Here is an 18209-nt window from a genome sequence, read left to right on the forward strand (position 1 = left end):
AGTCGGGAGGAGTGAGAAAGAAAAAAATGACAGAGGGTGGGGTATTGAAACAGAAAGTGATGTGGTTAAAATGCTGAGCAAGCCTACAGTTAGCCATCCCCACAAATATGAGAATGGTGCAACATGTAAGCAAATAAATCTGATCTAAGGGAAGTTTTGAGAGTTAGGGTCAGGAAGGTGCCATGTTTGTGCAGACGCAAAGAGGATGTAGCAGAGATGGACACACATGACTCGAAATGATGAAGACAAAGAAAGCAAGGCAGAAGAGCAAAGAACTTACAAAGTTAGTGATATTTTACTATAAGTTACAGGTATAACTTTCTTAAGGCTGCTTAAATCAGCCATCTAGGACCACAAAAAGGACGTGCAAAGAAACAACACCATGCTCTTCCTTAGGTCTTGAAACAAGTCAAAGAAATCTACAGCAAATGCACTCATCTCCATGATTCACATTCAAGAATAAATATTGTCACATGGGTTAAGGTATGTATTTCCTTCTCTTCTGTGTGCCAGCTCTGGCACTGTTTGATCACTTGCAGAGGTTATTCAGCATGCATTGCCAGGAGAAACTTTGCCTTTTGTTAGACCTTTTCTTACCAAGTTTTTGCTGGATTAAGCTTGCTAAGAAATCAAAAGAACAGAAGAGTTAGTATGAGGCAATGCACAGCAGTGTGTGGCTGGAACCATTCCTTTTGGCAGAAGCAAGCTGTTACAATGAGCTCAGCTGCCTCATGACACCTCACTGTACACAAAACAGTGAGTGACAGGCTTTCCAAAAAGCTATTCGTTTCACCAGGAATTCAAAAACAAGCTTTTCCCAGCAGCTGTTGGGAAAGACCAGATTTGCATAGCAACCCCAGGACTACTTGTATAGGGCTTTTTTTGTGAAAAAGATTAAGCTTTCTGTTACAGAGGAGGACTAACAGCTTCCCCTCCTAGAAGTATCAGAGAAAAGATTTCATGCATTTTACGAAGATATTTTCTTGGATTTCTCTCTTCATATAATAGGCGTTAGGAATTTCTTGGATTACATGTTTCTTTGAGCAGTCATTTTGTAGGGTTCCTTCCAAAATAAGGGACACACTTTTTAGGACTGTCATTTTGTCAAGACTCTTTTTTTGGCATTTAGATGTATGAAGTGCTAAGTCAGAAAAATCAGTACTCTGCAGCCTACCAAGGCCTAAGAGATGGGGCTGTTCAACAGAGACCACTGTTTGCATGGCCAGATCCAGAGCAGGATATGCTTTCAGACCTAAACAACAAGCGCCCTTTATGTAAGCGATGCTGAGAAGACGTCTTGTGCACTCCCACCGAGTTCAGATTTTAGAAAATATTTTCTTTTGCTGGAGGCAGGAAGCTGAGGCACTTCTGAGGAGTATGGTGAGGCAGCGCTGGGGCACGTGGCCACAGAGACCATGAGCAGGGCTCTGCAGGAAAACACACGTCCCCTTATCCCGACTGAATGAGACAAGGGTGCAGGGGGCCTGAATCTGCTTCTGTGTGGATACATCTACCCACTTCCCTGCAGGAGGAGGACCAGCAACAGAGGAGAAGGAAAAGAAGCCAGACAGAAGTCACAAACCGAAGACAGAGCCTGCGTACAGATTATCAGAGATTACAAAGCTCCCAGATAAAAGCAGACTGAGGGTACTAAAGAGAGAATTGAGAAAGTGTTTGTAATGTGGCAGCTTTATTAGAATGCACAATTGAATACAACAATTAAGCATCTCTTCTATATGCATCTAAGTGGATTCTTTTCTCCTCTCCTCTGTGAAAATGACCATAAGCTTGTTAACCATGTCTGCTGTCTCCAGAGTGAGACCTATGCAAACAGAAGTGTTTGGCCCGCTTTCCCCCAGTCATTCTCCCCTCTTTTTAAAGTGTCTTATCCAATACAAGCATTTCAGTACCCAAATAAAAAAAGTAGATTCTCAACAGCATCCAACAGGGTCTCAGAAATAAGACTGTTTTTGAGAGAAAGGACAAACTGGGAGGCATAACTAATTAAGCTGTTCAGCAGCTTACGTATCATGTTCTCGTTTTCTGAGGCCAGCCAAAGCATGGGTGAAACCTCATTGAGTTAGATAAAAGTAAGTTCAGCTTTACTGCTCACAGTGACAAGCTGTTCTCCTGATAAAGTTTAAACAGGAGTGCTGCTCCTGGCCACTATCCCTGTCACTCACTCACTTGAAATCTTACAAACTTTGACACGTGAAAAGCACGACATCTTTCTTTTAAAAGCAACTATAGAAAGTAGCAAATTGGTTTGCATATTCAGTGGTGTTGCCCCCTCTCCACAAATAGAGACACTTCCAGACATAGCTGCTTCCACTGAAACAGTTCCCAACCCTTCATTGCAGTTCTATCACAGCATATTTAGTATATATTGAGTCAAAGAAAGCTGGGTTTTGGTGCATAAGGCCCTGAGTTTGTACTGCTGCAGTCAGTCAGCTCCATACTCATTAATCTGTAGTGAAGAACAAACTAAAGTTCAATGGTTTGAAGAAAACAAGTAGAAGGAGCAGTGCCATCTTTGTGCATCTGTTTTGTCAAGCATCTTCCAGGAGAAGGAGGAGGCCACATTTGCCTGTGACAGCAAGAAACAGGTCTGGGTAGGCATAATAACACACAGTAGGGAATCTGAGTTTTGGGCAGGAGGAATAGCAGCCTCAAGGAGAGCACATATCCTCAGCCCAGCTGGGGAAAATTTACAACAGAAGGCGTATGGCTTAGTAAACTTTTATCACTACCCAAGGGACAAACAGAGGACTGCAGATCTCTGCCCAGACAAAGTGGCTGGAACATGGGCTAAGGAGGCTCCTTAAGGTCCCATTTGGAGTTCATCTTCTCTCTTTTCTGGCTGAAGAAACCCCCTACTGCAAAGTAAGGGACCCTTTCTGAGACTCTGTGTGGTATTTATCACAGTCATTCATTCTCTAGGCATAATGGTATAGAAAAAGCACTTGTGAATCATACCCAAAAACTGCTATACAGATGTTAGATGTTAACCACTGTTAAATTATTTGCATACTCTCCATTGCAGCCATTCCCTTTTCATTAATTGTTAGCCCCTAATAATAGTTTCTAATTAATAAAGGTACAGAAGGTAATTCAGATACAAGGCAAGAGGCAACACAGCAAAACTACAGTGAAGAACATACATAAGCCCATACTTCTGGCTGATACTTTGCCACGCTTTCTTTTATTGCTAAGTAGTCAAATGACTCTGAATGCCTATCATGCTTGCTAATTGTTTTGGCTAGTAACAATAATAGATTCACTTGGATTTATTAGACACAGCATACTTCATTAATGCCAATCTCCAGAATTGTACTAATGCCTGCTGACAGTACTCTCACATTGTGTATTACCAAACTAGAAATGAGGTCATTGTGATTCATGTAATAATGTGATACACATGTTTGTAGCAATTTGTAAAAGTTTTTAAAATTCCTAAATGAAGACATCTGCTTGGTTTCGTCTCTCCAACTACTCTGCGATTAGGATTTCCCACATGGAAGACCTATCTTTAGGAAATCCAGGAGAAACATACTGCTCGCTTTCCAAACTTCACTGACGCTTTTTCTTTTTTTTTTTTCCCCCCAACTAAAGTAAGGGAACTCACAGCTTGTTTCTGTGCTGCCCTTCTCCAGTAGGAAGAGAATCATCTTTAATTAAAAGTGACATTCCAGAAAGTTTGCGATTAGAAGGGATCAAGGTGCAAAGAGAACAGCCTAAGGAAATACTTTTGCAAAGATGGCAGAGATTGGTGGTAATTAAAATGAAGCAAAAAAAAACCAAAACAAACAAACAAAAAAAACAGATACAGTAACAACTTTTTTTTTTTTAATCTCAGCTGGGGTTGGGGAAAGGTAGGATACACCCCTCCGTTTGAAAGAACAGTACAGAAACAAGACTGATCCTTAGGCGTAACAGTAGATATTGCATCTGGAGTACATTAATTACTGAACACAGTGGAGGGAGCAGTTCAGGTATACCCAGAGTATCTAAATTAAAATCTTATCTACTTCTGGCTGTCAGAACAGCAGCGTGCAGCTCATACAGGGCATTCCTGGAAGGAGTGCCAGGCAGAGCTGTGTTTTGGCATGTGGAGTACAGACGCATGGCTGAGATGTCTCCACTGTGTAGAAGTGCCAGGCTCCATCCACTACCCCCATCACCTGTGTGTGATTGGCACATGAGCCCCCATCACATCAAGGCTGCCCAGCTGAGCCAAACAGAAAGATAGGGGCTTAAGACAAAGAACTGCTTTAATTTGCCATGGCCAAAACATCGGGCTCTTTTGATCTGGCACATACGCTGAGTTCTGGTGAAGGGCAGTATGGCACAGCAAGTGAGCCCTTGCATGGCTATCAGGAGCAGCTTCTGCAATTCCTTCCTAAAGGTCTTCAGGCTGTTTTTGCACATATTAGTGATAAATAGCACTTACCCACTTCTGAAGGCTTCTCTTCCTCCAAGCCAAACAAAAATTCATATTTGGCCTTGGCAACAGACTGGGCATGAGCTGATATATCATTATCCCACACAAGTGCTTCTGCCTGCAGAGTCAAAGTAAACAAAGCTTATTTATCATCAGTGGAAAAAAAAAAAAAAAATGGCAGCAGGAACATGAGATCCATTCAGGTAGGTTGCAAGGTAAAGTTTAAAGTGCCTGGGCAAGAGTATCAGAAACTGTAAATTCAACTAAGAATGTTACAAAGCTAGAACCCCCATGAAAAACAGGACAGGCTGTTTCAGAGGGAAAAGAGTAGGGCAGTGAAAGGGAGGAGTAAGAGCTACAACAAGGAGAGTCAGAAATGGGTAAAAGGACAGTGAGGCATGTAGAAAGGTGTTCAGAGATGTCTGAGGGTCTCTGCCAGGCAGTTTACACCCAACCTCCACTGTTTACATCAACCCAACCTTTTGTTTATGATAAAACAAAAGGTTTGTTTCATCAAACAAACCTTTTTTTAAACAAGTTAAACGTGCTTCTTTAGCCAGGAGGAGGCTCAGGGTAATCCTCCTGGCTCACAAGGAGGCATCTGGGGGGATGGATGGATGGACAGATCAAGCACCCGGGTGTCACACAGGCTCCACCCACCACTTCCTACTAATAAGAAGCAATTTGACAAGGTAAAGCCCAGTTTCTCAGAGGAAAGAAAGGCTGCATGACTAACATTAAAATTAGTTTTCTGAGAGGTGAGGACAAATCAAATCTCCAAAACACACTCCAGAAATACACTGTACTGCAAATACTGTTTGCAATCAGCACTGAGTTTCTACATAGCTGGGCAAGACAGAGCCTGTAATTCTTGTTTCTGAGGTGACAGATGAAATAAATCATTAACTCTATAAATTCTTCATCGATCTTCGTATTCATACCCTATGTCTGAAGCAGCCAGTTCTTATAGCATATCAAGTCATTTCATAGTTCATGGCAAAGGACTTTGCTTACAAAAATACTCAAAAAAAAAAAAGGCCTATGGAACATTCTGCCCCCCAGGACATTCATAACTTCTATGCGCTTCCATCAAATACCTGAGGGTAAGCGTCAGCTATGAACAGAAATTCAAAATATAGGAGACACATAATTCACAATAACACATGATCTTTAACAGATGAAATAAATGAAATCACAAATCTATGCTTTCCCTTGAGGCCAGCTCTCCAACAGTTGCATTTTCTTCCAAGAACATATTGGCAAATAACCATCTTGCCACATGCCCTACAACAGTGCCCGGCCTTCCTGTTATTTTTTCTCCCCAATTACCTCTCCCACCTCTCTGCCTTCAGCCAGTGCTGAAGAATTTGGTCCAGCACACATGCTTAATAACAGAGCAGTAGATCATCTGTGACATTCTTGGATGTATTCATCACTCATTCACTGTTCTATTTACCACTACGACTCTTATAGCTACTCTGATAGACCTGCTAACATTAACCTGTCAAATAATTCGAGAAAAACACATACACACAAAAAAAATAGAAGGACTTTCTAGCGTAAAGAATAGTATCACAAGCATGATAATAGAAGTGTGGAAGAAGTCTCCACGTCTCTCCTACTTTTTCAGGCCTGCATTCATTTGCAGGATTTGTGGCAGGAACGACTGGAAAAGGGACGGCTGCGTGCAGGAAAAAGCTCTTAGTCAGAGATATCGTGGTCAGGAGCAGCTTATGGAGCCAGACAAAGACCTACTGTACCCAGACTGATGCTAAGGGATGCAGTGGTTAGAATTCTAGCTGATGCCAAATTCTGCTCACAGATGAATTAAATAGTAAAATAAAATGGGCAGAATGCTCCAGTTCCTGGGCAGTCAGGAATTTCTGATCTATGTACTTATGCAATACAGCATCTCCATCTCTCAGCACTGCTCTTCAGAACTTCACAGACATCTGTACTGAGCTTCCCTGCCAGCAAACACATTTTTCAAGGGCTTATATTTGCCCATACCTTATCGTAAAGAGCACTGTGCACAGTTTAGCTCGTGATGCTCTCTTCGCTACCCAATAACTAGTAGAAGTGAATGATTTTTCAGTGTAGAGGACAACCTTTCACAGTTAGATGTCCAAGTAGGGTCTGTAAGACCTTCATCTTGCCACCTGAAAGGGATAACCTAAAGCAGTTCACAGCCTCCAGACCCAGGCTTAGCAACAAGGTTATATTATTTCATCTAAACTAGAGATATTAGAGAAAGAAGAGGGAGAGAATGAGAATGCTATGAGGTATCAGCTGGTTTTAAGACTACTGCTTTACTGTGCTTCTTCCTTAGAGACAACAGAATGAAGAGTTAAAGCAGAAAATCAAGAGAAAAGAATTAGCTCTCCTTTCCTTTCTTCACTCTGTCACTCACCTAAATCTTGCTGAAGTCATAATGCCCCTGAAACCAGGAGCTCAGAGAAGGGCTGGGCAAATGTTCATGGAGCTTTCCAGGCTGCATTAGCAAGGATTAAAAGCAAGCAAGATTGGAAGGGATATAAAACTCCTGCTTAAGCCTTCTCCTTCAGCTCAAGAGCAAAGGAATCTGCATCCCGGTCAGCTCATTTCTTAATTGCTTCCCTCAGAGGGCTTTAACCACCACCTTTGATGCATTTGGTGATTGTCACTGCCACTGAAGTTGACACTCAAAGCATCAATCCCAGTCCAGCTGGGATCAGTCCAGCTGTACATACACTTCTCATAAGCCTCAAACACACTGTTTTTCAGTCCAGACTGAGCTCTAGGCAGAAGAGCGGCAAGACCCTGCCCATTCACCCACCTCTCTAGCAGTACTTTCTGCACATTTGATCACATTTGATCAAGTCTAATCCTTTGGGTCATGGTTCTCGGTTGGGAGCTGAAGAGGCTGCATTTGTCTCTGGCCCAAGAGGCCAGACGCTGTGACACAGACCACAGTGACTTCATAGAAGAGACCTGACAACATGGCGCTTAGGAAAATCAGAATGGGAGGAGTGCACAAGTTTGATTCTTCAGGGAGCGTGAGTAAGACAGACAGCAGGAGACCAGCCACATTAAAAATACCTCAGGAGGAAGGGGACCTCTCATTAAGGACTGCACCAGGATAGAGAAGTGAAAGTTCCCTCAGAGGATTCCCTATAAGGTTTGTTAATAAAACTCTGCCACCCCATTCAGAGAAAGAAAGGTGATTTCAGTTCTTGGCTTACTTGACTCTAGTTCTTCTGGAGGTCCAAGAGGGAAAGAGCAGTTAGGATGAGGGGTTCACAGCTACAGTGTGCCACAGGCGTGTAGCCACAGTTCTTTACTCTCTTATGTGCAGTGCTCTACCCGGCAAAGTTTACCACCTTCCTCTTTGCTGTGAGGCTGAAGGGAATTAAGTACATCCAGCATCAGCTGTGGATGACTTCACAGCCGCACACACAGACCACTCCTCATCCCAGAATCCTCACTTCTTCACCAGCACCTCTGGCAAGATACAAAATGCCTTTCAGCAGCCTATCACATACCCTGATCTGGTGAGCTTATGCTTTCAGGAGCAGTTTAAATATCTGTGTCACTGTTCTCTTCCACAGCCAAGAATCTCCCTCAGAGATTCACTGAAACACAGTAACTCGAAAAGGAACTGCTAATAAAAAGAAATACATAAGAGAGAGGCAAGAATGATGGACAGGTTTTGACAGATGTGCTGCCTTCTTCAGCAGGTTCCCAACAGTGTCCACATCAAGCTGCCATTCCATGGTCAAATCTCCACAGCAATGAGAGCTCTGCCCCTGCTGCCATGGATGGACAAACCATCCAACCACCCGGCACCACTAATGGTCACCCCTTGGTTTTTAAGCACATTTAGAATTCCTGTGTGGGTGTGAACTCAGCAAGCCTTAGTGCTTCTGACAGGTTGTGCTAATTGTTCTGAAAAGCCTATTTCTGTTGAGCTTTTCTTAAGTCACTTTCCAAAGTAACAGGATGAAATAGGGAAAGCTGGAGCTAAAATAAACATGCTAGCTTCTGAAAGCCAATGCATTGGCAGCAGAGAGGGAACTGAGAGAACACTGGTGCTCATAAAAAGACTACTGAGATGGTTTGTAGTTTTTATTTTTGTACGACCTCGTACACCATGTTCTGTTTTCCTCACACACACTCCCACATGCTAATATGTGTGTTCGCAACTTTTAAATTAAAGCAATAGTAAATAGATTAAGAATGAAAAAAATCTTTCTCTTTTAAGAAAGAAAAGACTGAAAAGAGCAGGTCTGCAAGGCTTAATCTCACCTGAAGCAACCAATATCAACATTAGCAAAGGTGCAGGGGAGTTACAGGGAGGTCTGTGAAGAGCCAGGAGGTCTGGGAGAAAGAACAGGACTAATGTGAAGACAATCCATATAATCATTCTCCAGCATTTTGGATTATACAAAAGGATGACTAAATCAGGTGCGGCTTTTCAACTAAAGGAAAGAACTGGCTGGAAATGCATGGCAGAGACGCACGCACTCAAAGGGGGTCTGGAAAAGCCTATGAAGAGGATTCACCACCTCTTTTAATACATCAGCCAGAAGACATCAAAAGAAGGTATTAAAGAGTCAGTACTGAACCAAGCAGGAGGAGATGGTTCCTCAAACAGTCTGTACTCAAACCACAGTGTTCCCTTCAGAGCAGTGTCACGGAAGCCAGAAGCCTGCAGGAGCAGAATAAGAGGCCAAATAAACTTTAGGGATACACGTCCTCCACATAGGTAGAGACCATCACATTCTCCTCATGAAACCTCAAGACAAACCCTTTCCAGGCACCTGCTGACGTCCACAACCACCTACAGGCTCCTGGGCTGACTGAGGGCCCAGCCATCATCAACCAGCGCTCTTACCTGCTTATCAGGCTTCATCATGTCCCGGTACAAGGCAGGCCTTAGGCTCAGCACTGAGGCTGGTGGCTCTGCTCCTTCATCCCCACTGCAAGGCTCTCCCAGGCACACACCCTTTGCCCGCTCCCCAGGAATGTGCTGAAAGGAATCAGGGCTTTGCAGGCTTCTCATTGCGCTCAGGACATGGCAGAATTTGTTTACCAGGAACTGCCTCCTGGGAAGCGTTCAGGCTGAAGAGAGAAAAACTAAGAGAGGGCAGATACTATCAAGGCTGTTCTCCCTCCTCAAAGGCAGACTTCACAAAAGTTCAGTGTCTGATGAGAGGCTCAATTCAGAAACTAGGCACAAGAGTCTCCTCTTAGAAAAGCCATGGAAACGGTAACTAAAAATGCATTCTGTACCAGCAGAATCAAACAGCTGCAGGTAGATTTTGTTTTCAGTCTGTTAATCTTGCTCTACACCTGTATGTCAGTTTTTCTCCTCTTAAAGAAATGCTTGCTTTGTTGTTTGGTTGAAGCTGTAAAGAAGCAGTCAGCTGCTATTCTGAATTAAATGCTTTTTAATATGCAAAGGCTCACTGTCTGAGCTGTAACTGTGTGAATGTGTACAGCATTTTAATTTAAAGTCTTTATGATTACACTTTACCTTTAAAGGTCACCCAGCATTTTCCATTTGCCAAGTCAGTGATTTTTTGATGCATGCTGTAAGGACCTCTGGACATCTATGTATTATTTCTACAGTATGTGTGCAGGTCAAGTCAAAGCAAGCTCACTGAGAGGTATGCTGCTGCTCACTGTACAAAGAACCATCTTCTTAGAAAACAGAGCAAAAAGATCTAAATAGTCAGAAGTCACAAGGCAAGTATTTCACCTTTGTCATATTGGACAGCATTAGGATAGAGGCCTGATTTAAAGAAAACTGCACAAAGCCAGCATTTTTATTCAGAGAATTCATCAGTGCATATACTAGAAATCTTGCGTTTACTTTTTTTCTTCAATCTGTTCTGAGTATATTTAGCAAACTGACAGACTGCTTCTGTTCAGCAGGTATTGCACTTCCATGATATTTAGATATCTCAGGAGGCAGAACAATGTTTAGATAGACTACAAGTCTGCCCACATGAATTTCAGCCCTATAGAAGCTAAAATAGGGCACCTCATGAGGATACCAGAAGTTACATCTGTATCTTTAAACAACTAATTTTTTTCCAAAACTAGGCAACATCTGCTGAGACTTGAGAACTAGCAGAAGTCAAGCGCTGCACCTATTTTCCCTTACACCGAACTAAAAAATTCTGGTTTACTGATGGAAGTAAAGAAAGAGGGTTTATCAAGAGAGACCATCTTCCTTTCTCAAATCAGTGTTACAAACATGGTTGGTCTAAGACAGCTCAGAGTGACTAAAATATTCTTTGCATCTCAAGCTCAGGAAACCCAATAGTGGGGAAAAAAAATAACAAAAAGCTAATCGTTCTTCAGAAGAGCTACTGGAAGAAGTTACATTTGCAAAGGTGTAAAAACCTGCATTTCCTCCGCAGAAAGACAAGCTGTAAAGCTGCAATGCAGCATCAGAACATGTAAAAATGTGTGTATATCTGCCCCTAACATAGCCAAAGCTGTTTGACTCTGCATGATTATTTCATATCACATATTTATATTTATTTTACAGCATTGACCGCCACTGTTCTTTCAGAGTTTTAATTAGACTTAACAGAAGTTACTCAGATCAGAAATCTGACTAAAGTTTGAGCTGATCCATCTTCCCCTTGCAGAACTGAGGCAGAAGCTGGAGGTCACACCAATGAAATGTATGTGAGCTTCTGGCTTTGAGACTGAAAAGATGTTTTTGCAAGAGCAGAGTGCTTGCTAAGGAAGTATGAGTCAGGGAGTGCCAGCATGGGCAACAGGCACCCTCCGGTAGCTGTGACCCCACAGATGGCCAGAAGCCACCAGGCCATTCCAGCCATGGCAGAAAGATATAAGACACCAAAGGCTACACATTCCCTGCAAGCAGCATAAAGTGGGCCAGCTGGCACAACTGTCCCACTGGTGGAGAAGCTGATACACATCTCATCTTTCTTTTCCATTAGGCCACAGGCACTTCACACACAAGAAAGCTGATGAAAACCAGAACTCATTGAGAGTAGAATTTGTTATCTTCTGACAAAAGTTCCTTCCTTGTTAATGGTTCTTCTGCAAAGGCTGAAACACAGCCATATTCCAGGCTTAAGTGCATCTTGCCATTGCATTTGGCCTTTGCCCAGCCTGGAAGACGCAGTTATTAGTGACACTTCCTGTTCGAAAACTGTTGTAAAAAAAAAATGGGTACAATTTGGAAATAAGCCACTTCTTTCACTATGCCACTTCATGCTAAGAAGGGAGAGCACACCACATTCACTGCTCCTCCACAAAGGGAGGTTTTCATTATTTAATCTCTGCCATTTGGGCTGCTTTCTTAGCGCTCCACACTACTGTGTTGCTCACTCATGACAGCACCTTCTTGTTCAGTTATTTTACCAAGTGTCAAAAAAATTGCTGTGGCTTTAATATGAAGTCCTCAAGTTGTGACTGCTACCAGCTTGCTTCTGCTTTGACAGCACAGGCCCAAGAGCTTGTTCCAGGCTGGCTTTCTTAAGCTAATCCCACCCTTCATGGCATTGAAAACATTTTCCTCCAGTATAGTTTCGCAAAATAAGCCATGGCAAGTACTGCGTATTTCCAGCAGCTGCAGCTGGTGTCCAAGGTGCTTGATGGAGCTAGTAACACAGAGCTCCGCTGATGGACAGCTTGATCCTGTGCCCCAGCAGGTTTGTTTGCTTACAGCATCCAGGAAGTACAGTCAACTCAGGAGCAATTCAAGCTTCGAGGGCTAGACAATTCCTCTGATACAACCCCATAGCAACCTACCCTCACCTGGAATAAACTCCGCTCCACCCTGCACTTAAGTCCATCCATGACCCATCTCTCTCATTGCTGTGACACAGAGCACAAAGACCCACACGCAAAAGCATCTCAAGAACGCTTGGTCTCTTGCAGGAGTTGGTATCACAGCAAGAGGAGCCTCTGACCTAGGAGGGGACACGGTCACAAAAAGCATCTGGGAACATACTGCAAGAGCATACTTCAAACAGTGTCACTCCTGAGAGAAATGTGACATGTATGGCCAGGCTAAAAGTATCAGACCGGAACTTATCATTGCTCTGAAATAGTTTTTTTCATCCCACTGATGCATGCTATATCTACCCCCACCACTCAGCCTCATCCCAATGCAAATAGGAGAAAAAGACTGGAAATAATCTCTGCTACCATAGGCCCCAGAACACAGAAATTCTCCCAGAATGAGATTTAAATACTTAAGACACAAACTGCTCAAGATTTACCTTGGTCTGGCTGCATCCTCGATGCTTCATACACAGATGGCTTGGAGGAGCTGTTTGATCACCAATAAGCCTAACCAGAACCTTTAGAGAGAATGAAGTCTGGCTGGACATCCTTGGAACATGCCTCTCTCAACTATTCCAATATGGTCTGCAAGCCACAGTGAGGAGGTCCCACTAGACTCACTGCTGCTCTCACTGCCACAGGGCCAGCATGTAGTGGGATGCTTCAGTGTGTGACTGGCTGACCTTCAACCTTTGGCCAGCCATGGGCTTCCCCAACCTCAGGTAGAGCACAGCAGTATAGCCGATTGCTACCAGGTACCCCAAAGACCCATCTACCTTTATGCACCAGATGTTGACTCCTCACTCCCTTCCTTTTACTTCTTTCACTCTACCTAGTGTAGCCAAGACTGCTTTCACAAGAACCCAAGTCACTTGCTCACTCAGAACCCTTACAACAGAGGAACTACAAAAAACAAAATGAGGAGTGACTTAAAACACCCATTATAGCTCCCAGGCCTGCCAGCCTGTATCTCTACAGAGCAGAAATCATTTCAGGCCACCACCCATGCCGCACACAAGTACTATTCACAGCCATAGCCAAAGGATCCTTCCTGCATGCTGACAGCCACAATTCCAGTTGCCACAGCCACCAGCCTCAGTACTGGAGCTCCTGGCACTTGGACCAGGAGCATATTCATCAAGATAACCATTTGCCTGCATAGATGCTCTGTGGCACCAGCCACAGCCCTCCCAAAGACAGCTGCCTCTTCATCCCGCAGGAATCAAAGCCCAAACTGTCTCTTAATTCCAAACTGCAAAACCAAAGGCAAAACTTTCCTGGAAATGTGGGCAATAGAAGGACCATTCCTGGGACAAAGTAGGAAAGGGAAACACTCTGAACTACACCCACGTCTTCTAGCCACCCAGTTTGACAACAGCAAAGAAATTGTTGCTCCCCTAGTTTCAGCAGCCTTCCAGGAAGGAAGAGGAAGATAAGGTATCAGCTGTGTTCGTGAGGATCCTCAATGCCATTCCTGCCAACCTGATCGTTTAGGAATGGCAACAGTAAGCCAGGTAATCTGCTTGGCACCAGCAGCACAAGAGGACCTCCTTCACTCAGGCAAGTGGTACAAGAATTTTCTTTATCTATCAAGAATTCCTGATTTTATTTTACTTTTTTTTTTTTACGTCAAGTTTAGAAGAGAGCAATGCATAGCATACTTGGAATTGTTTTTAACTTCACCACTACCACAGAGGAATTTCTTACACTCTTTTCTATAGCAAACCAACGCTATAATTGAACAGGGGTATTTGCATAGGGATTCCTACCTGGTTTTGCCTCACCTCCTCTCATACCAAAGGCATACTCCCAAACCACCCACTGCACACCAAATTCCCAGTCTGTAAAACTAAGAGAGCTAGGTCATACATACAACTAGTGTTAAAATGGCAACATCTGCTAATGCACATCAACTGAGGATATGACTGATGAAAAAGCTCTTAGAATAAAAGAGATTCCTTACTACCAGCTAAACCAGAATGGCTTGGATGACTATCAGCAGTATATTACAACTGTTTCCAACTCTGGGTATGCAGCAAGCATCTTCATTAGAAATATTGTATTTGACTTTCTCTCCCTGTTTTAATGGCCCTTTAATGGTTTTGATGGTGACTGAAGCTGCAAAAGCAGTTACCTATTACACACCCAAATTGCTTCAAAAGCACATAAATGTGCTCTGCTTGACAATGTACTAACCGGCACCCTGTGGGAGCCCCATTATGTTGTTTATGGCATCAAAATAATGCGCCTGCATGAGAAGTTAGCATCTTCAGCGAGCTTGTGTAAAGTTCAAGATCATTACCACTCCACATGCTCACACTGAGAAGCACAGCTCCAGCACACTGCAGCAAGGCTTAAGATAACAACACCTTGTGAGGATGTTTGTGCAAGAGCGTATCTGTCTAAGTTCCATGCTGTAAAACTTTGTATCTTTGGTGAATTTGCCTGAACCCTTGTTTTACTCAAAAAGCACAATGGTACTAACTTGCTGGGTTTTGCACTAAATCTTCTTTAATTCAAGAATTCGGCATGATTAGAAGAGCCTATCAGTGCAGCAAGAGGGCCTATTTGTTATACTGACAAGTTACACGGAGATAGAAGCAAAATCAACCGTTCCGGATGCAGACTAAGGGTCCCAGCCACGGGACGGAGTCCCAGCGCTGCCTCCCTGGGGCGGCTGGTGCGGCTGGGGATCTGGCAGCAGTGAGAGCAGGCGGGCTCTGAGATTTTGCTCCTTAGGGGAATGTGAGAAGAGAGGGAAGAAAAAAGGAAAAGGAGGAAAAAAAAAAAAAAAAGAATAAATGGTGAAACGAAGAGGGGGAAGGGAAAAAAAAAAAAAAAAGAAAGAAAAGAAAAGAAAGAAAAGAAAAGAAAAGAAAAGAAAAGAAAAGAAAAGAAAAGAAAAGAAAAGAAAAGAAAAGAAAAGAAAAGAAAAGAAAAGAAAAGAAAAGAAAAGAAAAGCAAAAAAAAAATGGAAAAGAAAAAAGTTAAAGCTAAAAGAGAAAAGGAAAGGGGGGGAGGGAGAGAAGGAAAAGCTAAAGTGGAGATTAATAAACGAAGAAAATAAAAAGAAAGTAATAGGAAGAAGAAAAAAAAAAAAAAAGAAAAAAAAAAGAAAAAGTGAAAAGAGGAGAAAACGACAAGTAGACGAAAGGGAAGAGGTGCCCCCGACGGACGGGCGGGCGGCCCCCGCCCCGCTCCCGCTCCGCACGTCGCCCTTACCGCTCGGCCGGCTCCGTCCATCTCCCATCGCCGGCCACAGCGGATCGCAGCCGCCCTCCCACGAGGCCGCGCCGCGCCGTGGAGCCCAGCCGGCCGCAGCGCCGGCGGCGGAGCCGGGCAGCGCGGCCGCGGGCGGCCCCTGTACGGTGGGCGCGGCGGGAGCAGGCCGGCGGCGGGGCCGGGCCGGGCCGGGCCCGGCGGGGCGGGGCGGGGGCGGGCAGGCCGGGACTCGGGCGGCACGGGAGGGGGGAAGGGGAAGGCGGCGGGGGGAGGTAGTGAAAGGGAAGAGGAACGAGAGGTACCACGTGCTCGTGAAAAAGATTTAAAAAAAAGAATTTCGGGATTACCGAAAGCAGCCGAGTGCGAAACGCAAAACAGAACGCGTACCCATAACGACGGCGTGTGTGAGAGGCGCTTCCAAAAGCCCGCGGGCGTCAGGACGTGCTGTTCTCCTCTGCGCTCCCTATTCTGTGAAGCTCGCCTGCAGCCGCTACAGAAATACCCAGCTCCAGCCCAGGGGCTTTTCCAAGCAGCCTGATGCAGAGCGCAAAAGAGCACAGATGTCTTCTGAGCAGCCTATCTGAACCCTCGGCTCTGACTTGTTTTTCACAGTTCACTGGAAGTTGTCTCAAAGCTTCGGGTTTCTGAGCATACAGTTGTGTGCTGGGGCTCTCCAACCAGAAACTACAACCCGTCCCTTCAGTGAGAGCTGAGTTTCCCCATGAGAAGCTGCATTATAAAATATGCACAGATGTCATGGGCTTTGTGGCAGAAGCTAGGCGAGAGGCTAGCAGAGTGGAGGAAGGAGGATGCTCATTTCCTCACTTACTTATATTTTGTTCTGCAGCATTTGAAAGCTTCCATTTCTTTAGCCCAACAGAACTTCTCTGGGCTTTCTACTGGGCATCTGCAGGGTTTGATGGAGGTGGAAATATGATTGAAAGTTCTTTACAACTCGTAGTCAGCATATGCAGCTCTGCTAGGACATCTTCACAGCCAGTGACACCTTACCTATCATCTACAGTGCTGGGATTGTCGTGGGATGTGGGCAGAGTGGTGGTGCAGTATCAGAGAATCATAGAATCATTAGGGCTGGAAAAGACCTCTAAGGTCACCACATCCAACCACCAGCCCGTCCCCACTACGCCCACCAACAGTGACACATCCACATGGTTCTTGAACACCTCCAGGGACAGTGGGTAGCCTGCCCCAGTGCCTCAGCACTCTTTCTGAGAAGTTTTTCCTTCTATCCGCGCTGAGCCTCCCTTGGCACAACTTGAGGCCATTTGAGCTTGTCCTGTTGCTGTCACCTGGGAAAAGAAGCCAACACTCATCTCACCACAACCTCCTGTCAGGGAGTTGTAGAAAGTGTTAGGTTTCTCCTAAGCCTTCTCCAGACTGAACAATCCCAGTTTTCTCAGCATAAGACTTGTGCTCCAGACCTTTCACAGCTTTGTTGCCCTTCTCTGGACATGCTTCATGGTCACAATGCCTTGTAGTGAGGGGCTCTGCCTTTGGGGACATACCTGCATGTGCAGGACATAGGGCATCGCAGCATGGACAGCTGTCACAGCTTTGGCACTTGCTCACATCTGTGGGCATTGTGCTTTGCAGATAAGGCCATGATCCGTGTGTACACCATCCCTTTGCTCTTCCACCCAGTCTGGAAGCTCCATCCACAGCATGGCCCTGCGCTCCTCCCATCATGGCCACATGGCTTGCAGTGCTCTTCTAAGCCCCAAACCCTCTTCCAACCACCTTCAGCTCTGTATCCACCTGGACACTGCCATGTTTGCTTCCTGCCTGTGCCACCTGAAGAAGGCAGGCCACCTGGTGCCTTTGCCACCTGGTCCCTCAGACCAGAGGTAACTTATAGCCATCTCTCTTCTCTACGAACAGCCAGCTGTAAAAATGGCTTTCCCATCCGCTGAGTGGCTGGCATAGATCCTGAGGGTGTGATGTGTTGTGCTGGAGCTGCAGCCTGCAGCTGAGCCCTGTGCCCAAAGGAGGAAGGAGGTAAGACCCTCCCCCACTCATCCATGGTTGGCAGGGAGCAGAGCTGTCGGCCTTCACCCCTCTCCCAGCCAGGTCTAAGGATCCACACACCTTTCTATCCTGGTGCCATTTTGTCCCATCTGCTGTGTGTTCCCCAGAGGTCCTGAGACCTTCAGGCCACAGCTCCCCATCTGTGCCACATCTGAGCTGGCTGACGCAGCAGAAAAAAAAAACACCCAGTATCTGGATCTCTGAGAAGGCGATTTGCTCCATCTGGCTTCTCTCTGGCCAGGCTGAGGTAATGTTGGTGCTGGCCAGGAGGCAGCTGGAAGCCAAAGATGCTTTTTTGAGGGGTTTGGTGTGTTGGCACTACTCTGTGCAACACAGCTGGCCATGGCCCAGCCCTAGATGCATAGGTGGACGCTGCACTTTGATTTGCTTTTTTTCCTATTTGTGTTCCATTGATAAGAATTTGACCTTTTCTCTCTGGCCATGGCACCTGGCCTGAGTCACTCAGACACGGGCTGCTGGGAATATGCTGTCTGCCATTGGGCTGGGAGATGAGAATATTTACTGGCTTGGAAAAGGATGATCCACAGGCCTCTGTCATGCTGACATCTGGGTAAGTTTATTTCACTGTGAAGGAGGATGATAGGTTCTGGCATCAACCACCCTGAGATTTGCACAGGGAAAGGTGGTATTTCTTACACTACTGATCATCGCTTATGGCATGAAGGCA

General features: G+C 44.9%; 1 protein-coding gene across 1 annotated transcript in view; it reads right to left on the minus strand.

Moving 5' to 3' along the window:
• Window positions 1-9482, minus strand: part of PSD3 (pleckstrin and Sec7 domain containing 3) — a gene marked incomplete at both ends in the record, with an annotated part of 111730 nt that extends 102248 nt beyond the window's left edge. The window contains 2 exons of the mRNA XM_079548121.1: window positions 4447-4559; window positions 9315-9482. Coding sequence (XP_079404247.1) covers window positions 4447-4559; window positions 9315-9482 — 281 coding nt within the window. The remainder of the gene's footprint in view (window positions 1-4446; window positions 4560-9314) is intronic.
• Between the last annotated feature and the right edge of the window lie 8727 nt (window positions 9483-18209).

The sequence above is a fragment of the Tetrao urogallus genome (genome assembly GCF_951394365.1).
Source record: "Tetrao urogallus genome assembly, chromosome: Z".
Classification (NCBI taxonomy): Eukaryota; Metazoa; Chordata; class Aves; order Galliformes; family Phasianidae; genus Tetrao; species Tetrao urogallus.